The sequence below is a fragment of the Ochotona princeps genome, chromosome 2, assembly GCF_030435755.1.
Source record: "Ochotona princeps isolate mOchPri1 chromosome 2, mOchPri1.hap1, whole genome shotgun sequence".
Classification (NCBI taxonomy): domain Eukaryota; kingdom Metazoa; phylum Chordata; class Mammalia; order Lagomorpha; family Ochotonidae; genus Ochotona; species Ochotona princeps.
This window is the reverse complement of record NC_080833.1, coordinates 109,945,935-109,966,340: the sequence shown is the minus strand read 5'-3', so window position 1 is coordinate 109,966,340 and position 20,406 is coordinate 109,945,935. Positions and strand designations below refer to the sequence as shown.

The window sequence follows — 20,406 nt, the reverse complement described above, 5'->3', positions numbered from 1 at the left end:
AGAGCTGGACTCAACCCCAACTTCTGGCTCCCTCCTCCCCCCTCTGTCCCATCTCTTGTCAGAATCAAATATGGGTAAAGCAAGCTGGTAAAGCGAGAGGGTTGGTTCCTGGGAGAAGGGACGCTCCCCTGGGAGGGGACAGGGTGGGGACCAGGGGTAGGGCAGGTAGACAGGGGAGCCTTAGCCATGTCCTCTCTCTCCTGGGGGAGGTCCCCCCTCTACCCGCCTCTCAGGCACCATATCACGGGGGTCCCCGGGGTGGGGTGGGGGCAGGGAAGTAGATGCCTAGGCTTGGCGGCAGCAGCAGCAGCCCCACCCCGCGGCTCCTACAGGAAACCTTCTTTCATTTTTTTAAGGCAGAATGTAGAGTTTCCTAGAAGCAGGGAAGGTGGCCGGGGGGGGGGGGGGGGGGGGGCGGGGGCGAAGAAAGGCTAAAGCTAGATATGCTGGTTTTTTGTTTTTTTTTTTTTCAAGCTTGTGTTTTTTCCTTCAGTATAAAACCACTGTAGAAAATAACTTTTCTTAGAAAAAAAATACAGAAGAAAAAAGGGGGGCAGCTTTCTTTGGCTTCAAGCCCCTCCCCTAAGTGCAGGATGCGCGGGGAGGGATAAGGGGGGCGAGGTGGGCTTGGACCCACCCTCGCCGGCAGGTGCCTTAATGGGTTACATGATGCTGCAGTTCTGGGGGCCCTAGGAGAGAAGACACAGGGCAGGGAGGTGTTGAGTCGCGGTGCCCGAACCCCTCTCTCCCTCCCCAAGCAAGGACTCCAGCCTGCCGGCCGCCTGCCCTCTAGTCTGCGGCGCAGACAGGAGGGGCAGGAGACGGGTCGTGGGCTGCCTGGGATTTGGGCTTGGGGAGGAGGGTCCCACTCCCCCGGGCTGCGGAAGAGAAGGGTTTCCCCCTCGCCCCCACCAGAAGACCCTAACCGCAATGACATGTCTAAGGGGAAGGGGCGTAGGGGTGCAGCTGCAGGCGAGACTCACCTGGGTCCGGGGACGGGAGTTGCCCAGGAGGTAGGAGCGGGTGACCAGGTTGTCCCCGAAGCTGCCACCCCCACTGCCCCCCACACTGCGGTAGCTGCGCGTGACCGTGACACTGGAGGCGGAAGAGCCCGAGGAGATGGATCCGGCCGCCTGGGCTCCCGAGCCGCTGGCGGAGGCCTTGTCGGCCGGCTGCCCGCATGTCCCGCACAGCACGGTGCGCGAGCGCAGGTTGTACTCAGCGGGGTCCCCCGAGCCGCTGCAGTGGGAGCCCTGAGGAGGGAGACAACGCTGGGAACTGGCCGCTCAGGTCCAACACTGGCGAGGCTTGGGGCGCCTGCAGGCGCCAAGCCAGCAGGTGGAGAAGTGGGCGGGGTGTGAAACACAGACCAGCCCAGAGCAGGAGCTGTGGCTCAAATGCTGTTCTCTAAGCTGAAGAGCGAGGTGGAGGGAACGGAAGATTCTGGAAGGGTAGTCGGCATGCAATCACTTTGGGGGTGTGTGTGGAAGGGGCAGGAATGAGAGAAAACTGTCTACAGGGCAGACGGGAAAGGAGGGGACGCATGCAGCAGGAAAGGGGGGGTCGGCAGCGAGAGGGAATGCATGCAAGAGAAATAAGGAGAGGCAGAGGCTAGGATGCCCCTTCTCTGTCCTTCCAAAGGGGACCCTGGTCCACGGCTCTCGTGGGTCACCCCGTGCCATCCCAGCGTTCTCACTGCTTGCCTTACCAAAGTAAGGGCACCCAGACCACCTGGGCTCCCCCGGTCAGGGTACAGGGAGGGAGAGAGAAGAAAGGCCAGGGCAGCGAGTGAAGTTCCAAAACATTCTTTAATGAAAAGCTCTGTGGCAGGCGGGGGAGGAGGCCGGGCAGGGGGCTGCCCTCCCCAGGCCGGTGGGCGGGATCGACCTCAGCGGCGGCTGCCACTCACATGGTGGTGCTGCAGCAGGTCGTCTCCATCCTCGTCGTCGTCGTCCTCCACCACGGTCACCGAGCGCACCAGCTTGCGCATGGCCACCTCCTGCCGGACACAGGGACCTGAGCGTCAGGGGGCCACCTTCCCTGGGATGGGCAGGTGCTCCTGAAAGGGGAGGGGGACAGGCTGTTCCCACCGCGGCCGCCAGGGGGCAGCCGTGCCCGCAGCACACTCACTTCCCCTGTGGAGTTGATGAGCGCCGTGCGCAGGCTGTTCCCGCAGCCCCAGGTGTTCTGCGCCTTCCACACCAGGTCGGTCGGGGGGCTGTGGGTGGCCCCAGCTCCAGCAGCCCAGATCTTGGGGGAGAAGAGAGAAGGGTGCTCACTCAACGCCACGGTCTCCACCGCCCCGCAAGCCGAGCACCCCCAGCCCCACTTGCCCATACTCACCGTCACCACCTGCCCAGCCTTCAGGATGAACTTGGGTGGGAAGCGGTAAGTCAGCAAGGGATCATCTCCGTTCTGCCGCTTGATCTGCCAGTTGCCCATAGACTGGTCCTGCAAGGCAGGGAGGGAAGAGGAGGAGAGGGAGGTTTATACCAGTTCTTAGGTTAATCTCACTCGGTGAACCCACAGCTGCCAGCCCTCAGAGGCTCTGGATGCCCCTGCCCTGTCATTGGCCTCTCCTTAACTCTCCCCCCGCCCAATCCTGTGGATTCCGCTGCACCAGACACACTCGGGCTGTGTTTCACCTGGGACTTGTTCACCCACATTCGACAGATGCGGAAACTTCTGCAGGTGACCCAAGCCTCCCAGCCACTAGTGGAGCCAAGCAGTGGCAGAGACACGCACACTGCACCCCGACTTCCTCTTGCTGGTTTTCTCCCAAGAGCAGTTGTATAACCCTCAGGCCCGCCCTGCTCCGGAGTGGGGGCGAGGCTACCTCGTTGGACTTGTTGCGAAGCCGCACAAACTTGCCCTCCTCGTCCACCTCCTCCACGGCCACGCGGCCACTGGTGCGAGCATGCTGCGAGAAGCTGCTACGGCTCTCGGTGGCCTCCAGCTTGCGTTTCTTGGTGATGCTACCCCCGCTCTGAGTCTGGGATGAGTGGGAGGAGGCGCGGCCGCGGCGCTGCGAGGTGGGGCTGGGGGACAGGCGGAGCCTGGGGAGCCAGGAGAAAGGGAAGGTCTGTTAAGGCCAGCCGCTAGCCAGGGGGGGTGTCCCTGGGACCTCCCAGAGACGCCCCAGCCCACCTCTCCTCCTCGCCCTCCAGGAGCTTGCGGTAGGCGTGGATCTCCATGTCCAGGGCCAACTTGATGTCCAGAAGCTCCTGGTATTCATCCAGCTGCTGCTGCATCCGCGCCCGCATCTCAGCCATCTCCCGCTCCTTCTCGGCCAGCAGCCGCCGGCTGGTGTCCCGCTCGCGGGCCAGGGAGTCCTCCAGGTCCCGCAGTTTGGCTTCCTTGGCTGCCAGCTGGGATGGGAGGAGGCCGGTGTCGGGTGAGCCCTCCGAGGGCGCCCTCCCCCACGGGGGGCCTCCACCATGGGCTCTAACACAGCGGGCTAGCCCCAGGAAGTCCTGCCTGCTAGCTAACATGAGTCTCTCCCTCTGAGGCTGCACCCCCTTGCCTGCAGCAGCAGTGTGGGTGCTCTGAGCCGCCTGCACAGCACAAGGTTTGGGTGGATTTATGAGCTTGAGGCATAAGGCCAATCTCCACTTGGAAAATCCAGGCTCCACAAAGTGCAGGTGCAGTAAGAGAGCAGACAGGATAATGCCTGCCAAGCCAGGGCCTCTGCTCTCTGCCTGTGCTCCTGGGAGCATGCTGTCTCTCCTCCTCCCCTCTCCGCACCCCCCCCCGCCCTCACTCAGGGATGAGGTGGCCTCACCTGCTTCTGCAGCTGGCTGAGCTGGGCCGAGAGGCTGTCGATGCGGATGCGAGACTGCTGTAGCTCCTCATGGGCGGCCCCCACCAGGTTACTGTTGCGCTCAGCAGACTGCCTGGCATTGTCCAGCTGGAGGGGAGGACACAAGGTTAGGATGGCCAGGCAGGGCCTGGTGGTGGGGGTGTGGAGGCTGAGGATGACATCACCGTGGCTGGTCCCCCCTCTGTGGACTCTCCCAGTGGGGGGCGGAGGAAGCACCTTAGCCGAATAGGTCTTCTCCAGCTCCTTCTTGTACTGCTCCACCTGGTCCTCATGCTGGGCCCGCAGTTCCTGCAGGGCATCGGCCAGCCGGCTCTCAAACTCACGCTGCTTGCCATTGTCAATCTCCACCAGCCGGGTCTCGTGGCGCCGCTTGGTCTCACGCAGCTCCTGCGAGGGTAGAAGCACACACGGAAGCCGTGGTCAGCAGGTGCAGCGCCCGGGAGGCCTGACTCTCCCTGCCCCGGCCAGCGTTCTGGGGAGCCCTTCCTGCCCCCTCGCCCGCCCCCCTCGCACCTCGCTGTAAATGTTTTTCTGGAAGTCCAGCTCCTCCTTCAAGGTCTGCAGTCTGTTCTCAGCGTCCACCCGCCGCAGCATCTCATCCTGCAGCTGCTTCTTGGCCTCGCCAAGGGCCGCCTCGAGCTGGGAGGGCAGGGAATGAGGTCACCAAACAACACAAGCTGGAGGGCAGCTGGGAAGTGGGCATGCCTCACAGGTATGGGAACAGGTGCAGGGGAAGTGAGGGCCTGGGAGGTTAGGACAGGGGTAACTATGCTAAGAAATCAAAGACATACTCTCCCTGCTACCATGAGAGATCCACACGGTGGCTGCACAGTGGCTCCAAAGGAGATTTGTAATACAGCATAGCTGGGTGGGGGGAGGGCAGGAACCAGAGTGTGCCTGGAATAGTGGAGGGAGGGGTCTAGGAAGGCCGAGATGTAGGGGACAGGCCAGCATGGCAAGGGGAGAGGCTGTGGTGGCGACTGGCAAGTGCAATGGCACAGGAATATGAAGACACACATGTTTTCAGGACAGTCAGCACCAGGGAAGTGTGGCACATGGGGTTGGGAGAAGTGATGAGTCAGTGTTGTGGCATAGGTAAAAGCTGCCACCTGTGACGCTGGCTTCCATTGTGGGCACCAGTTTGAGTGTGGCTGCTCCACTTTGGATCCAGCTCCCTGCTGATGTGCCTGAGAAAGCAGCAAAAATACGTGGGCCCCTGCAGCCACTTGGGAGACCTGGACAAAACTGCTGGCTCCTGCCTTCTGCCTATCCCAGCCCTGACCATTGCAGCTATTTGAGGAGTGAACCAACAGATGGAAGATTTCTCTCTCTTTCTCTCTGTCAAATATTTTTTTAAAAGTTATTAATTTTAAAACATCTATTTGAGAGGAAGACAGATCTTCTGTCTGCTATTTCACTTCCCAAATGCGCACACAACAGACAAAACAGTCAGCTTAAAGGCACACGCTGGGAAGTCCTGTCTGGGTCTCCCATGTGGGCAGCAGGGACCCGACTACTTGAACCGTCACTGCTGCCTGCTGGGGTCCACATCAACAGGAAGCTGGACCAGGGAGCAGCGCTGGGATTTGAACCTTTCAGGCCAAACACCTTCCTCTTGAAGAAGTGTCTTTTCTCCCATAGGAAGAACTCCCAAGGAGGTCCAAACTGGCGAGCAGCTCGCCTGCACATCTGTTTTAGAAAGCACAGGCCCAGGGAAGAGTGGAGCTTAAGGCACAAGACTCAGGATTGCAGGCGCCCAGGCTGCTGACATCTCCCCGGTCTCCTGTGGTGTGCCACAGTAAAAGGGCCTGGGAGGGAGGAAGTCCAGGACAGAGGCCTGGCGGCTGCTCCAAGACCAGCCCGTGAAAATAGGCTATTCTGTTTGCAAGCCTGTAACATGAGAAACTGGAGGAGAGGAAGAGCAGAAAGTTCTCTAGGCTTCTGTGTAGATGCTGGTATCATGAGCCTGTGTGTACCATGTGATAACACGCATCTCACATGCACTCAGCCTCATCTCCCGATGATGGCCTTGGTGGATGACCTACTCCTCGCCTTTCTTCCAGAGACATCACAAAGGAGGGCCAAACTAAGAGGGATCTGGAGCCAGGCGTGGCTCGTTGCAAAGTTGAAAAGAGTTGGAGGGACCACGGGTGGGAATTTAGAGTAACAGAAAACACACGGCTTGAGACACCTATGACCCTCATCAGAGTGCCTGGGTTCAAATCTGGACTCCGCTTCTGAGCTCACTCTCCTGTTAAGGTGTACCCCAGGAAGCAGTGGTGATGGCTCATGTACCTGAGGTCCTGCCACCCGCATGGGGGACCAGGAAGGAATTCCAGGCTCCTGGCTTTGGACTGGCTCAGTCCTGGCTGCTGTGGCAGCGAGTCAGCAGAGGAAAGATTTCTCTCTCTCTATGTGTTTCAAATAAATACTTTTTGTTTTTGTTTTAAGATTTATTTTATTTTTATTGCAAAGTCAGATATACAGAGAGGAAGACTTCCGTCCGATGATTCACTCCCCAAGTGAGCTGCAACGGCCAGAGCTGAGCCAATCCAAAGCCAGGAGCCAGGAGCCTCTTACGGGTCTCCCACGAGAGTGCAGGGTCCCAAGGTTTTGGGCCGTCCTTGACTGCTTTCCCAGTCCACAAAAAGGGAGCTGGATGGGAAGTGGGGCCACCAGGATTAGAACCGCCAACCATATGGGATCCCGGTGCATGCAAGGCAAGGACTTTAAGCACTACGCTATCGCGCCGGGCCCCATCTGCCTTTCCAATAACAATAATCTGTTAAAATGAAAAAGAAAAGACACCCACATCCCATACTGGAGTGCCGGATTCAAGTTCCAGCTTCCTGGTAATGCACTCCTGGATAGTTCAAGTAGTCAGCTCCCTACAAACCACGTGGCAGGCCTGGAAGGACCAGTTCTGACTTGGCCCAGCTCTGCCTGTTGCAGGTATTTCCGGAATGAAGCAGGATAGGGGATCTTACTGTCTCCCTTTCAACTAAAAAAAAATTTAAAAAAAAAGAAAATGGCTGATGTGTTATTTGCTGTTTTTGGTTTCAATCATTTTTGTTGTTGTTGTTTCAAACAAGATGTATTCAGCGATTTTTTCTTTCTTTTTTTTTTTGAAACTTTGGACCATCCTCAACTGCTTTCCCAGGCCACAAGCAGGGAGCTGGATGGGAAGTGGGGCTGCTGGGATAAGAACCGGCGCCCACATGGGATCCCGGCGCGTTCAAGGTGAGGACTTTAGCCACTAGGCCACAGTGCCGGGCCCTATTCAGCGATTTATTTGAAAGAGAAGGACATGGCTGGTGGCTGGCAGATCCTGCAGTCTGGCTCCTGGCTTCAGATCAGCACAGCACTGCCCGTTGTGGTCACTTGGGGAGTGAATCATTGGACGGAAGTTCTTCCTCTCTGTCTCTCCTCCTCTCTGTATATCTGACCTTGCAATAAAAATAAATCTTAAGAAAAAAAAAAAAAAGAAAGAGAAGGACAGATGAAGAGAGAGTGTTTTATGTGCTGGCTCACTCCCTACCCAGCTGCCAGTGCCAAGCTGGGGCTGGGCCAGTTGGAAGCTGAGCTGGACTGGAAGCAACGCTGTGACATGGGGTCCCAGAGTCACAAGTGGCGACTCAACCTACTGTGCGCCACAATTGGGTGTTTTTTTCCTTTTTTTATTTTGGGCTAAGGAAGGGGGAGAGACAGTCTGAACGGGTACAATGACACTGGCACAGGTGAATGGTTCTGGCACCACGTGACAGGGCGAGCTGCCATGGGGCTGGAAGTGCGCATGTGCTCAGTCGGACCTGGCGCAGAGCTCACCTTGGCCACCTGCCCCCGCAGGTCATGCAGCTCGCCCTCCAGTGTGCGCTTCTCACTGAGAGCAGTGCTCAGCGCCGCCTCCTTGGAGTTGAGCAGCGCCTCCAGGTCCTTGAGCCGGGCTTGGGCGGCCATCAGGTCACCCTCCTTCTTGGTATTGCTGGAGAAGAGAGGAGAGCGGGTTAATTAAAAGGCGGAGTCCGCGTCCCCCTGGGGGTTGGCACTGCTGTCCCCAATGACCACCAGGGGGCGGCCTTGGCCTTGCCTTAGGTTTGTTGTGTGCGTCTACTGGCCTCTGGGCTTGGCTTCCATTCCCCACCACTGTTTCCCGGGGTCCCCGAAAACCCCTTTCCTGTTTTCTCCACCCTTCCCATGACTCAGAGCCCAGGAACGTGCCTGGGGCCCAAGGCAAAGCTCGATCTCCAGATATGAATGCCTTTCCCTCGCTCTCTTCCCATTCCTTTCCAAACACACAGGGGCACCTTTGTCTCCTGCCCCTTCCCACACAGGGCCTGGTCTTGCTCCTCCGCCTGGGCCCCACCCACTTTCCATTCAGCTAAGCTTCCCTCCCTCTCAGCAGTCCAAGCAGGTGACTCCCAGCCCTTGGGGGGCTCCCCATGTCCCTAACAGGGCTCAACTTGCGCCCCAGAGGCGTTGGTTCCCTCTCCCACCCCTCACCCTCCATTGCAGGGCACTGTGGGAAAGGAAGATCAGCTGGGAGCTCATGGACAGCCAGCCATGGGGACAGCCCTTGTCTTTCTCAGGACTAAGGCTGCGTCCTGAGACCCAGGCAGAGTGGGGAGGTACCAGCCCACAAGCCTCAGCATCTGGCTTCAGATGTGGTGGCCAGGCCTCCGGTCCATCTGGGCTCCACTGGCCAGCCTTCTTGGCCCTCACACTGGGTAGAGCCTGGGCCAGAACCAACCTCATCCCAGCAGGGGAGCCTCACCCGGCTGAGTATTTTTGCTGGTGAAACGGAGGGATCCTGTTTTCATAGAGGCTTCTGGGGAACCCAAGAACTTTTCCAGCTATCACAAACCCCTTTATCCACTTTATCCATAACCAATGAAAGACAGCAGGAGCCCAGGGGTTGGAGGAGCCAACCCTGCAAGGACCTGCTTCTGGAGACCATCTGTAGCCCATCAGCTCTTAGCCTGAGCTGAAATTGTGGCACATGGAAAAAAGCAAACCAAACATGGTCAGGAGTGGGTGGGGAGACCCAGCCCAGAAAGCAGAAAAAAAAAAAAAAAAAACTGCCAACATTTTTCTCCTGCCACAATGGGGCCTGCACTCCAACAAGCCCAATACCTCACCCCGAAGCAGGATGGAGGCAGCCTTGCACAAGGCCTGGAAGGAGAGGGACCTGGGATGGGTGGGAGGCTGGGTGGGGCACACCAGAGGCACACCCTCCAAAGTCCTGGTGAGCTGTGACCCCAAGCCCAGGTCCCACCACCAGCTCAGGGGGACTCTAATTGTGTGGAGTCACCCCTCTCAGTGGAGCAGGGGAAGCATGCGATGACCTGGAGGGAACTCTGCTGCCTTGATGTTGGGCCAGGCCAGGCTCCTGCACAAGTTGCCTTAATGCAACACTGTCTGGCTGCTACACTTGATCTTAGCCAAAAGGCCAAGAAGTGATAGTGTCTATCTCCTGAAAGGACCAAAAAAAAAAAAAAAAAAGATTGATGGGGCTTGAAGAACCCCTCCTTCGTCTCAGCCCAAAAGGCTAAAAATAAAGTCAAAACCCAGCCTGGTGTTTGGCTGCCATCCGGCCCAGCCCCTGGCTGGGAGCACAGCCCCAACTTTCCATGACTTCAGAACTTTTCCGAAGCTGAGACAGCTGCAGGGGGAGAAGGGGGAGTGAAGAAAAACTGCTGGTAAAGTGAGGCGTGAGGCAGACATGGAGACCGAGCTCCTGGGAGGACTCCAAGGCTGGCGGGAGCATCCCAGAAGAGGCCTCTGCCCTGGAGGCTAACAGCAGCAGCGGCTCCTGCTGCTGGAGGATCAAAACTTTTAAGGAACTAGGAGGAGCTCCACCCATGCCCTGCACACAGCAGAGCCCGCTGGTTGCAGAGCTGGGAGGTGAATGGATGGAGATCTGGAGCAGGGCTGGTGTTCCAGTGGATTCTAGTTGCCCACTTAGGACTCCTCCTGCACCTCATGGCCTTCCCTAGCCTCCGGGTCCCTAGCCAGAAGGAGGAACAGGTAGATCCTGGGCCAAAAAAAATACCCCCAAGCTGGTGGGAGGAGTTGGAGGAGCCCAAGGAGGCTCCCAGAACTGACACGCATGGGAGCTGCTTCCTTCAGTCGGTTCTGTTGCCCAAAAGGCAGAGGAGGCAACAGTGTTAAGAAAATGGGGGTGAGGGGGTACCATGGTGTAGTAGGTGAAGCTTCCACCTGCAATGCCAGTATCCTTTATGGATGCCAGTACAAGACCTGGCTTCCAGTCCAGCTCCCTGCTAAGCCTGGGAAAGCAGCAAAAGATGGCCTGAGTGCTTGAGCCCCTGCACTACTTTGTAGCAGACCCAGATGCTGCTTCTGGCTGCAGGCTACAGTCTCCGAACCAGCTCCACCCACTGCAGCCATGTGGGGAGTGAACCAGAGTGAACCAGAAGAGGAAGATTTTCCTCTCTGTAAAATCTGCCTTTCCAATTTAAAAAAAAAATGAAGAAAGGGCCTGGCATGACAGTCTAGTGACTAAATCCTTGCCTTGCAAAAGGCACTGTGACCCCATACAGGTGCTGGTTTATGTCCCAAATGCTCCACTTCCCATTCAGCTCCTTGCTTGTGGCCTGGGAAAGCAGTAGAGGACACCTCAAAGTCTTGGGACCCATTTGGGAGACCCAGGAGAGGCTCCTGGCTTGGATTGCCTCAGCTCCAGCTGTTGTGGCCATTTGGGGAGTGAACCAGCAGATGAAGGCTCGTTCTCTGCTCTCTGTACATCTGCCTTTCCATAGAAATACACCTTAAAAAAAAAAATAAATAGTGCTTACTTCGGAAGCACATATGCTAAAAATAAATAAATAAAAATAAAAGGCAAACACTTCTATGGAGCTATGACATAGAAGGGCTGCTTTGGGCAGTCCAACGTTAACTCGCCGAGTCCTTGCAGCTGCCCTGGAGACATGGGCACTATGGCTGTGCCACTGAGGAAACCGAGGCTCAGGGCCCTGCAAGGCAGAAGGCAGTGGGGCTGGGAACCAGCTATCCTTGGTTGGCATGTTCCAACACCCCTGGCTTCCCATCCAGTGAGGATGGGGACTTTGCCTAACGCTTAGAGAAAAGCAGGCTTAGAGAAAAGCTGGCAAGAGCAGGCTAGACACGCCCTGCAGATGAGGGAAACCACAAGCAGAGGGAAGCGCAGAAGGGTGCCCGCAGTTTCCTTCTCGGGCCTGGGGAGCTCCCCTTTGTGGGGAACTAAGCCACCATCACCTGCGGCCTTGTGACTCAGAACTGGGGCGCTCTGTGGCAGCAGCCTCACGCATACCGCAGAGATGGCTGGCTGGGCACAAGCCCCTCCAATCGCTCCCTACTCAAGGGTGTCACCTCAGACTCGGCCAGGCCCAGAGCGCACCCTAGGGGGTGGGGAGGTGGCAATGGCAAAGCCGGGCACACACTCAATGCCATCCACCCCCCATACCGTGCTGGGTTGGCAAGGACAAATGGGGTGGGGTGTTTGGCAAGGAAGGGTGGGAACCTGGGGACTGCTCAGGTGACTCATGCTGTGAGACACAATGATGGGCAGGGGTCCGGGAAATCCTCCACAGCTCGCAGGGGAGCCCCTGGCTTAGCCTGTGTCCTGCCCTGGGGCTTGCGTCCTGCCAGCTCTTCCCTGGCACGCTCCAGGTTCCTCCTCAGGCCACATTCCCGCGGCCTCCGGAGAGGCAACAAAGGCTGGGCATCCTGTTTTAAAACTCATCCTATGAGGAGACAAGGGATGGGGGAGGGGAGCCGGAGCCGGCTGTGTGGTGCTGGGGGTGCTGCTCTGTGAAGCTGTGGCTGACAGGACGATGGGCCACTCTCCGGGAGAGAAGCCACGCCAAGGAGCGCGGTTAGGGGCTGGACTGGCAGCAGGCCAGGCGCTGACCCGCCCACTGAGTCACCCTCCTCAGCCGCCCAAATCCTCCGATGCCAGATATGGAAGTCGGGACCAACCGCCCGCCTGTTTGGACTCGGTTGCTGGGAGCAACACGCCAGGCCCGCAGGGAGAGGCCTCCATTTCCTCCCGGGCCTGGGAGAGCTGACCAGACAGACTTGAGAGACCCGAACTAAAAATAAGCGGTGGGCGGAGATTCCGGACCAGAGGGGCGTGGCAGAGCAGCGGGGCCCCGCCCCGCAGGGGCTCCCTCAAATCCGCCCAGTCGGTCAGTCAGTCCCGGGGGAACCCCTGCCTCACCAGCCCTGAGTGTTCCCCATGCCGGCAGCCTCCAGACCGAGGACCACCGGGAAAAAGGCTGGATGGCAGAGGGTCTAAGACCCCGGCCTTTCCTGCCTCGCACGATAGGGCGCCCCCTGTGCCTGGGAAGGGCGGGGCAGGTGGGTGACAGGCAGACCCCCTCAGCCCAGTCTGACTTCCTGCTGTGTTACCTGCCAGCACGCGCCTGGGCCCTCCCCTGCCTTTGTTCCAGGGACTCCCTCCACTATAACCGCTCCTGTTTCCCTCCATTAATCTGCACCCACACCCCCACACCTTCAGCTCAGCCTGGCTGCCACACACATTCACCTGTTGGGTCTTTTTCTGCCAGTTGTTCAACTGCCCTGAGGCTACCAGGTTTGGTTGGATTTTTCAAGATTTATTTCATTTGAAAGGCAAAATTAGAGAGAGGGACACACACTAAGCTTCTATATGCTGGTTCCCTTGCCCACTGCCGGCAATGGCTAAGGCTGAGCCAGGCTGAAGCCAGGAGTGCAGAACTCCTCCTGGGCCTCCCACGTGGATAGCAGAAGCCCATGCACTTGGGCCATCCTCCACTGCTTTCCCAGGAGCATTAGTCCGGAGCTGGATGGGAAGCGGAGCAGCTGATGTGAACAAGTTGAACCTCCTGTGCCATGACCCGAGGTTCTTATGCATCCGGAGGGGCCTCCTCCAGGACGAAATCTTCCTGCACTTTTACGGACAGGAAGCCTTGGCCTGGGGAAGGGCTAGCTCCGGCACTAACACCCTGCCTACCAGGTCATCTGAGGACACTCAGACAAAGAACACAGACAAGGGCTCAAGGTACATAGCTGGCACAGGGAGTGACAGAGAGCCAGGTCTAGGGGACATGGCGACCTCACTTGCTGGGAGACATCCCAGCCAGAGAGCAACATGGGGGCACCTACCCTGCCACAGTGGGGGTAACACCAGGCATGGTATCCTCTATCCCCACCCCCACAAGTAACCACCACTATGGTTTCTTGACTGGTCTGTGGGTCTCCGGTCACTTTCGGGTGAGGGCAGGATGTGGGTAGCTGGCCTCCCCATCTTGGCACACGGGGTGCTGTTCTTTCTCTAGACGGGAGATCTTCCAAAAAAGAACTGAGGGTGGCAGGCATCCCAGGGTCTCGCCTTCCCCAAATGCCACACTGTGAGCTTCCAGATGCCTGACACCTTGAAGGCACACGCGGGCATCCCGGCAAGGACCACCCTACTTCTCCAACACGGGCAGGCGGGCACACCCGCAGCTGGCACAGCCTGGCTGCCACACGTGCTCCTCTTGGGTGTGACACCTGCCAGACATGCTAGGAGTCCGAGGCCCCTTAGATCCCTTTCCAGAACAGCCAAGCTCCCAGCTGTCCTGCCCCCCATCAAGACAAAGCCAGGTCTTCATTCCAGGGAGGGCTGGGCATTGGTGGGGACAGGGGCCTGTTGACATGTTCAGTCACAACTCCAGCAGAAGTACTGGGCCTGGCAGGGGGCCCGGCCTGAGTCACAGCTGCTGGGCCTATCAACGTGGCATTGTACTGACTAAGGAGAAGCCTGGGGCCAGAGGCCAGACCATTGGGGTCCCGGACAACAGGCGGCTGGCTTCCTCACCAACTGGCTTCTCTGCATGGGCTCCTGCCAAAGATCACTTTGCGTTTTCCTGGCCCTGTCTCTCCAGAAATCATTCCAATGTTCTCTCTCTCTCACACACACACAGCCAAAAATTAGGAGTGGGTGGGGCCTGGGGGTGGACAGAATGAAGAAGGTAGGGTGGGCAGAATGGCCTTAGAAAGTAGCCCTTCCTGAGGAGGAGGAGGTAGGCCTAAGGGAGGGACAGTGGGGGACCCCCCCCCCCAGGCCACAGCAGCAGCCTTCCTGTGGGACTTGTTAACCCTTGCCCTGCTGGAGCAGAGCTGTTAACCCTGCCAGCTCCTGTTGAGAGTGAGTGGGAGCCACACCCAGGCTAGGAGAGGCAGTGAGCTGGGAGGACCTGTGTTTTTCTAGTCTCACTGCATTCCAGCTCCAGCCTGAGAAGATGTGAGTCTCTCTCCCAGCCGGCAGAGGGTAGCTGCACCAGAGCTTCAAAGTCTGATCCCTTGGAAGGAAGACTTTTGCTCCTCTCCTGAGCCAGCCCCAGGGAGACTTGCACCCTGTTCCCCAGCCCTTTGTTTACCCCCACCCCCTGCCGTCCTGGTCTCTCTCGCTGCAGTTGTACATGTACACTCAGGGTCTCCTGTCCACTCTCCACCCTGCCCCTCTGGGGTGACTCAGCGCCCCTGGCCAGCCCAGGTTCCCAGCCAGAATTATTCCTGGCTTCAGCAGGCGGGATCCCGGCTTCCTCTCCCACAACTACAGTGGGACTAGGAGGGCCACTCCTTCTCTAGCGCCACCCTCCTCACCCCCATCCCAGCTCTTAAGGGACCGGTAAAGACCAAGAGAGCCTGGTAGGACAGCCTCAGCTCCGGGAAGCTAGCCTAGGGACAGGATGGGGGAAGGTGGACCATTCAAGGTCATCACTTGCCTCCCTGTGGCTCCAGGCACGTGCTACCCCTGCCAGCTCCAAGGTGACAGTCCTACTTTTCTTAGGGCCTCCCTCTGCCCCCAACACAGGTGAGTGGAATCTATTCCTGTGCCAACTGTCCCTCTTCTGCTACGTGATCCAAGCCCTTGCCACTGTCCCGCACGGACAGCCACTGACAATGCACTATCCTTCCCTCCTGGCATTATAAACAGAGCACCTGCCAGGGGGGCCTAGCACCTCATGACTGGCCATTTCCAACACCCTTCTCTGGGAAACGGGAGAAGAGCATGACTGTATTCTTAACTGCACAGCTTGTGGGAAATGCTTGTGTGGAGAACAGCGCTGGGGAGTAATTGTATTCACCTTGGTTATATTTGATTTGACTATTAATAGCCTGGTGTTTTCGAGGGTGGTTTGCTCACTCCTGCCACCACTACTTAGGGACCTTTGCCGATCTCCTGCTCTGACCCCTTTTCTCTACAGCCAGTGAAACCCAGAGGGAAGGGAGACTAATTCAAGGTCACACAGAAACTCAGAGGCAGGACTGGGCCAGGGTTGGATCCATGACCTCACTCACGTCAGACCCTACGGACCTCCTTGAAAATCTCCAAGAAACCTCCACATTTGGCCATGTCCCCTGCAATGCCCAGGGAGCCCCAGGAGGTGAGGCCCAGATAATGAAACCTTCCCTGGTGTCAGAGCCTCCTCGGAGCTGGCCCTGCCTTGGCTGCTGCAACTGCTGAAAGAGACCAGTGAGGGGCTGAGGGGAATGGGGGAGGTGGAGCAGAGTGCACAGTTGCAGGCCTCTCCCTGACCAGTTGTTCCCTTCAGCTGTTCCTGGCTTCAGCTACCCAATAACTAGGGGCGGGAGTGGGAGTGAGGACAATGGGTATACTCATGCCAAGAGTAAGTCTCTCCTGACTTCTGGGAGCCAAGGGAGAGCCACAGGAGCCCTGATGGGGCCTTCCTCTCCTTTCTCTTTTTCCTTGTGCTCCTGGAGTATTGCTCCTCCTCCTCCCCATGGCATGTGCTCCACCTCCTCTCTTGCGGGCAGCACCTGTAGGTACTGTCCCACCTCAATCAGCCCCCAGGCCCCCATCCTCACTGGCCTCCTAATGACTGCCCAAGGGCACTGTTCTTTCCTGATTTAGGTGATAACGCTCCAGACAAGTCCCAAGACAGTCTCAAGACACAAACCACCAGCCTTCTTCCAAACTTCCAAAATGTGTCTCGTGATCTAAAAGCCTGGAGGGTCCCAGGACTTTTCAGGCACTGAGGGCTGGGGCAAAGGCTACTGATCAAGTGTTGACAGGCCCTGGCAGGACAGCCGAGCCTCCAGGTCCCACAGGGCGCCAGCAGCACAGTCTTCAGGCAGGCGGCAGCCAGTATAGGCCTCAGCCCCTTCCAAGCCTCCAACTTGGTCCCAAAGCAAGAGGGGTGTGCTTTGGTGGGAAGAGGAACCAGTGGGGAGCCAGTGGGAGTCTCAAATCCCCCACTACCACTTCCTTGCTGTGGGACACAGGACACCCCCCTACACCCTGCTGGCCTAAGCAGAGCCTGTGGTGACCTTGAGCCTGCAATGTCCCTGCCTGTCTGCACTAAGGGGCTGCTCACGGAAGGCGGGCAATCCAGGAAGTCATCGGATACAAGGGCCTCCCTGGGAGGAAGAGGTGCTTCTGCTTTGTGGGCCGGGGATCACCCTACGGCTGACTCAGCCTTCACCCCAACAGTTCCGCCTTGGGAAGGCACCATCCCACAGCCCGATGTCCATCATTCCGCATTCGAACTCTCGTGCAGACTGCCCGTCTGTAGCCCTGGTTCCAGACACCAGTGCAGGTTCCAAGCAAAAGAGGCAAGAGAGGGACCCCAGGACACTGCGGAAAGGGAGGGGCTGAAGGGGGCAGGTCTTCAGGCCTCCATTCCTCCCCCCCTGCCAAGACATCTGTGGGCCCCACCCTGTCTCCTGCTGTCTCTCAAGTCTCTAGAGTGGTGGTGTGGTAGCAACTGAGTCATTCATGCACTCTGCTAGTCTGGCCTGGGGTGGAGCCTAGTTCCTAGCCTAGAGCCAGGTGGGGAGGCAGGCCTTTCCAGGGTGCGGCGGGGAGGGGGGTGTTATAGAAGGGCAATCTCAGCCTGAACTTAGGGGTGCTGATCCCTGGGCTCCAGAAAGAAAGATAAGACAGATGGGTGTGTGGGGGTGTGTCACGCAGCCCACTGTACATTGGGAGAAGAAGGGAAGAATGGCTCTCTAACCGCTGGGTGTGGCCAAGGTACCCAGCATTGCCACAGGGTCTTCCAGGAGGCCCTGTATCCTAACCCAAGTTTGGCCCTGGACTCTGAGCTCTAATTAAACATTAAACCAGATAACACCTCTCCAGGCTTTGGCGGTGGGAGGAGTGGAGACATGGCCTATCTTCCTTTCCCACTTCCCCACCTTACCCGGAGCCTAGCAGGTACAAAAGGGAGCAAGCCATCTTGCCTCTTAGGATGGATACTGGATATGGCAAAGAATAGACACCCCAGGGTGAGCCTCTCAGCCTCGGCCCCGGCCCCACCTGCCGTTGACCTGGGATTCAGGTGTGCAAACCTACTCGCTCTTCCGGAAGCTCAGCCTGCCTACTCAGGATCAGTGAGGGGGGGAAAACAGAGACAAGCAGGTGGCTAAATATAACAGGGACACACACCACCCCCGCCCTGATGTCCCAGGCCCAGGACAGCTGCACCGGAGACAGACAAGTGAGGCTGGGTGAAAGCCTCCTGCAGTAATGTTTGCCCAGCTCCGTGAGACATGTCCTTTGCAGGACCCGTAGAGGGGCTGAGCAGACTAGTTTAGCACGTTAGTCCGCTGCCTCGGCTCCCCTAGCTTGCCTCCTATCTGTCTTGCTAGCTAAGCTACTCAGATCGCTAGTGGAAAAAGATAGGTGATCCCTTTCAACAGACATCAGGGTTGAACACAGCTCTTCACACAACTTCAGGAAGAGAATGGGTCAGCCACACACATGGGGCCAGGAGCTAGCAGAGGGCAGAAAGGCCCCAGAAAACATTGGGGTGGGGTTTGGGGAAAGACTGAGAAAAATACAAAGACAAGAAGGAGGTGGTGAGGTTGAAACCACCAGCCTCTCACCGATCTCCAAGCACCTGTAAGAAACATTTGGCTTGGGAAAGGGAAAGAAGAAGAAAGCAAATTTGAAGGAGGAGGAAGAGCTGGAAGAAGGCCCCAACCTCAGGACTTGTCAATGCCTTGTTAGCCAAACAGGAGGAGTTGAGGAGGGTGGGGTAGGGTGCGGCAGCGATGGGTGAAGTGGGAGTGGCCTGAGCCTTCCAACGGCTGGATTTCAAAAATGTCACCGTATTCCAGCCGGTTAATAAGGCAAAGATCAAAAAACGTCAGCGGCGGGCAGAGAGGCCGGATGGGAGTAGAGTGCTCTGGTGTGGCTAGGAAAATGAAAGCAGTTCTCTCAGAGGAGGGAGGGAGGGAAGGAAGGAAGGACTGAGTTGAGTCCTGCCTGTCCCGCCCCCCCCACTCCTCCTCCAGCCCACCAAGACGCCAGGTGGAAGGCCAAGAGGGGCTGCGTCCAGCTCTAGGCATAACACAACTTCCTGAGCCGCAAGCCTCTGCCCCGTCTTTCTCCATTCCCTCCCTCCCTCGCATTCCTGGGCCAAGCAGGCCAAGGGCTGTGGGAGATGTGGAGCAGCCAGACTCTTAGAGTTGTTTGGGTGGGCCTCTGGTCAGAAACCAGAGAGTCAGGCACACGCAGCCAGTGAAAGAAACCAGGAGCACCCCCTTTCCCCTTCAAGGGGAAAGTTTAGGGGTGGGGGCTTGCCCTGGCATGGTGACCTCTCTCCAGCACCGCCCTGGGTAGATGCCAGCTCGGGAGGTATGTCCTGGCCAAAGCTGGCACGGTGCCAAGTCTTGCCAAAAAAGTTCCACCAGGACCCATTCACCCCTCCAATGTGTGCCATGTGGACCGGGCAGGGCCAGTTTGTTTTGCTCAAGCTCTTTTCCCCTCAAGCTCCACAAGATTGTCAACTCCCACCCTGACAACATGCAGGCCTGCCACCAGCCCCCTACTATTCCTCATACGTACCCCCTGCCCTCAATCGTGGAGACCCTCCCCTGTCCGTCCTGTCCTGACAGCTCCCCCTTGGCACTGCCAGTCACTCCCGCCCGGGGCAGTTCCGGGAAGGGAGGAAACTTCATGGTGAAGTTCTCGGCAGTCCAGGCCCTCGTGGCACCCTTCTCAGGAGAAGCTCAGACTAGGGGGTCCCCAGCAAACCCGCTGCCACCTGAGTTCACTCACCGAGCCTTGAGCTCCTTAAACTCCTCGCGCACTTTGCTCAGCTCCAGCTGCAGTCGGGCACGCTCTTTGGCCACTGAGTCGAGGGTCTTGCGAGCATCCCCGAGCTCTGCCTCGTAGGCGGCCTTGATGCCGGACACCTCGCGGCTGACCACCTCTTCGGATTCAGTGATGCGAAGGCGCAGCCCCGCATTCTCGGTTTCCAGCGAGCGCACCCGGTCGATGTAGACGGCCAAGCGGTCATTGAGCTCCTGCAGGTCTTCCTTCTCCTGCAACCTGGTAATGCGGGTGGGTGACAGCGGGGTGGAGCTGGCCTGCGCCCCGCTACGGGTGGCGCGCCGCTGGGACGGGGTCTCCATGGCCGGCAGGGTGGCAAGGCTGCCCGCAGGGCAGGAGGCTCCCGGGAAGGGCGCGGGGGGCTTCGGAGCGGAGGACGGCCGGAGCGGGCTCAGGGGCGGAGCAGGCCGGCCGGCTGAGTCGCGGCTTGCTCCTGGCAGGCGCTGTCAGAGCTCGGCGCGGCGGCAGCGGGGTTGGCTGGCGTGGCTGCGGCGCTCCCGCGGACACTCTGAGTCACCGGTCGGGGCCCAGGCTCTAATAGGGCCTCCTCTACGGGGAGGCGGGGCTAGCCTTTAAAGGGGCCGTACCTAGCCAAGGGGTCCGGGCGGGCGGAGAGTAGGGAGGAGGTGTCCGGGCCCCACCCTGGCGCCGCACTTCCAGGGGGTTCCTGAAGCTTCCCTTGGTCTCCGTGCCTGCCAGCCCAGCGCTCTCAGCTCCCAAAGCATACCCCCCACCCCAGTGCTTCGGATCTTCAGGGGCACAGGGCAGAGCCAAAGGGAGAGAGTGGGTGGGCAATGGGCAGTGGGGAGGGGTCGGACAGGCAGGGCTGGGGGAAGTGGGAGAGTGAGAGGGAGGGCTGAGGCTGGTGCCCATGGGGTGAGTCACCCTTCTTCCACCGCTGGCTCCCCCTTCCCTCTCCATAGTAGCAGTGAGTCACTCCTACCCCCCTCCATATGTGGGCAGCCCATTCAAAGCTATAGGTCAGGCTGCCAGGAGTGGGGTAGTGGGGTGGAGGGAGGGAGAAGGGTTGCTTGGGTTCCTGGGTGGGCAGAGAAGTTATGGAATCCGTGTTACCCTTGAATGGGGGAAGGGTAGGATTCAGGGATTTGGGATTTTTTTTTTTTTTTTTTTTTTTTTGGTCTTTTGCCCCAATGCATCTATCTTCCTTCAAACACAAGCATTGGGTGTGAGACCCAGACACCAAGCTGCAGCCCCCAAGGGAAGGGCCAAGAATAGGACCCAGGCACTGCCCTTCCCATCTCCTGGTCCCCTCTTCCTTTGGAACCAAGCAATTGGAAAATGAGGCTGCCTGGGCTCCTCCCCTAGTACTCCCCCTACACATCCCATCCAGCCAACTCTGGGATGGTATTTTTTTTTTCTTGGTACTTATTTTAATGGATAATCTAAAACAGATACCAGTACTATGCGTGTGTTCATCACGTTGCCAGGACACCAGGCCCGATTTCTGTGGTTCCCAGAGAGGCCT

At 58.2% G+C, this 20,406-nt stretch overlaps 1 protein-coding gene across 2 annotated transcripts; it reads right to left on the bottom strand.

The window, feature by feature from the left end:
- Positions 1-473: 473 nt before the first annotated feature.
- Positions 474-19,474, bottom strand: LMNA (lamin A/C). Of its 2 annotated transcripts, none has more exons than XM_004589027.2 (12): positions 18,867-19,474; positions 7,646-7,802; positions 4,334-4,459; positions 4,037-4,207; positions 3,782-3,907; positions 3,148-3,368; positions 2,837-3,056; positions 2,344-2,451; positions 2,131-2,250; positions 1,910-1,999; positions 984-1,253; positions 474-689 (listed from the first exon to the last, which is right to left on the bottom strand). In XM_004589027.2, exons 1-12 carry the CDS (start codon positions 19,220-19,222, stop codon positions 663-665), a joined length of 1,992 nt encoding a protein of 663 aa, XP_004589084.1. In that variant the 5' UTR covers positions 19,223-19,474; the 3' UTR covers positions 474-662. The 2 variants fall into 2 exon arrangements, with proteins under 2 accessions (XP_004589084.1, XP_004589087.2); XM_004589030.4 differs by lacking the exon at positions 18,867-19,474 and adding an exon at positions 12,036-12,196.
- Positions 19,475-20,406: the final 932 nt, after the last annotated feature.

Coding starts and splice junctions, on each gene's coding strand:
- LMNA (XM_004589027.2), bottom strand. CDS start 19,222: ATGGAGACCCCGTCCCAGCGGCGCGCCACCCGTAGCGGGGCGCAGGCC. Junction 4,460..7,645: donor TGCGGGGGCAGGTGGCCAAG/GTGAGCTCTGCG, acceptor CTGCCCTCCCAG/CTCGAGGCGGCCCTTGGCGA. Junction 2,000..2,130: donor TCATCAACTCCACAGGGGAA/GTGAGTGTGCTG, acceptor TGTGTCCGGCAG/GAGGTGGCCATGCGCAAGCT.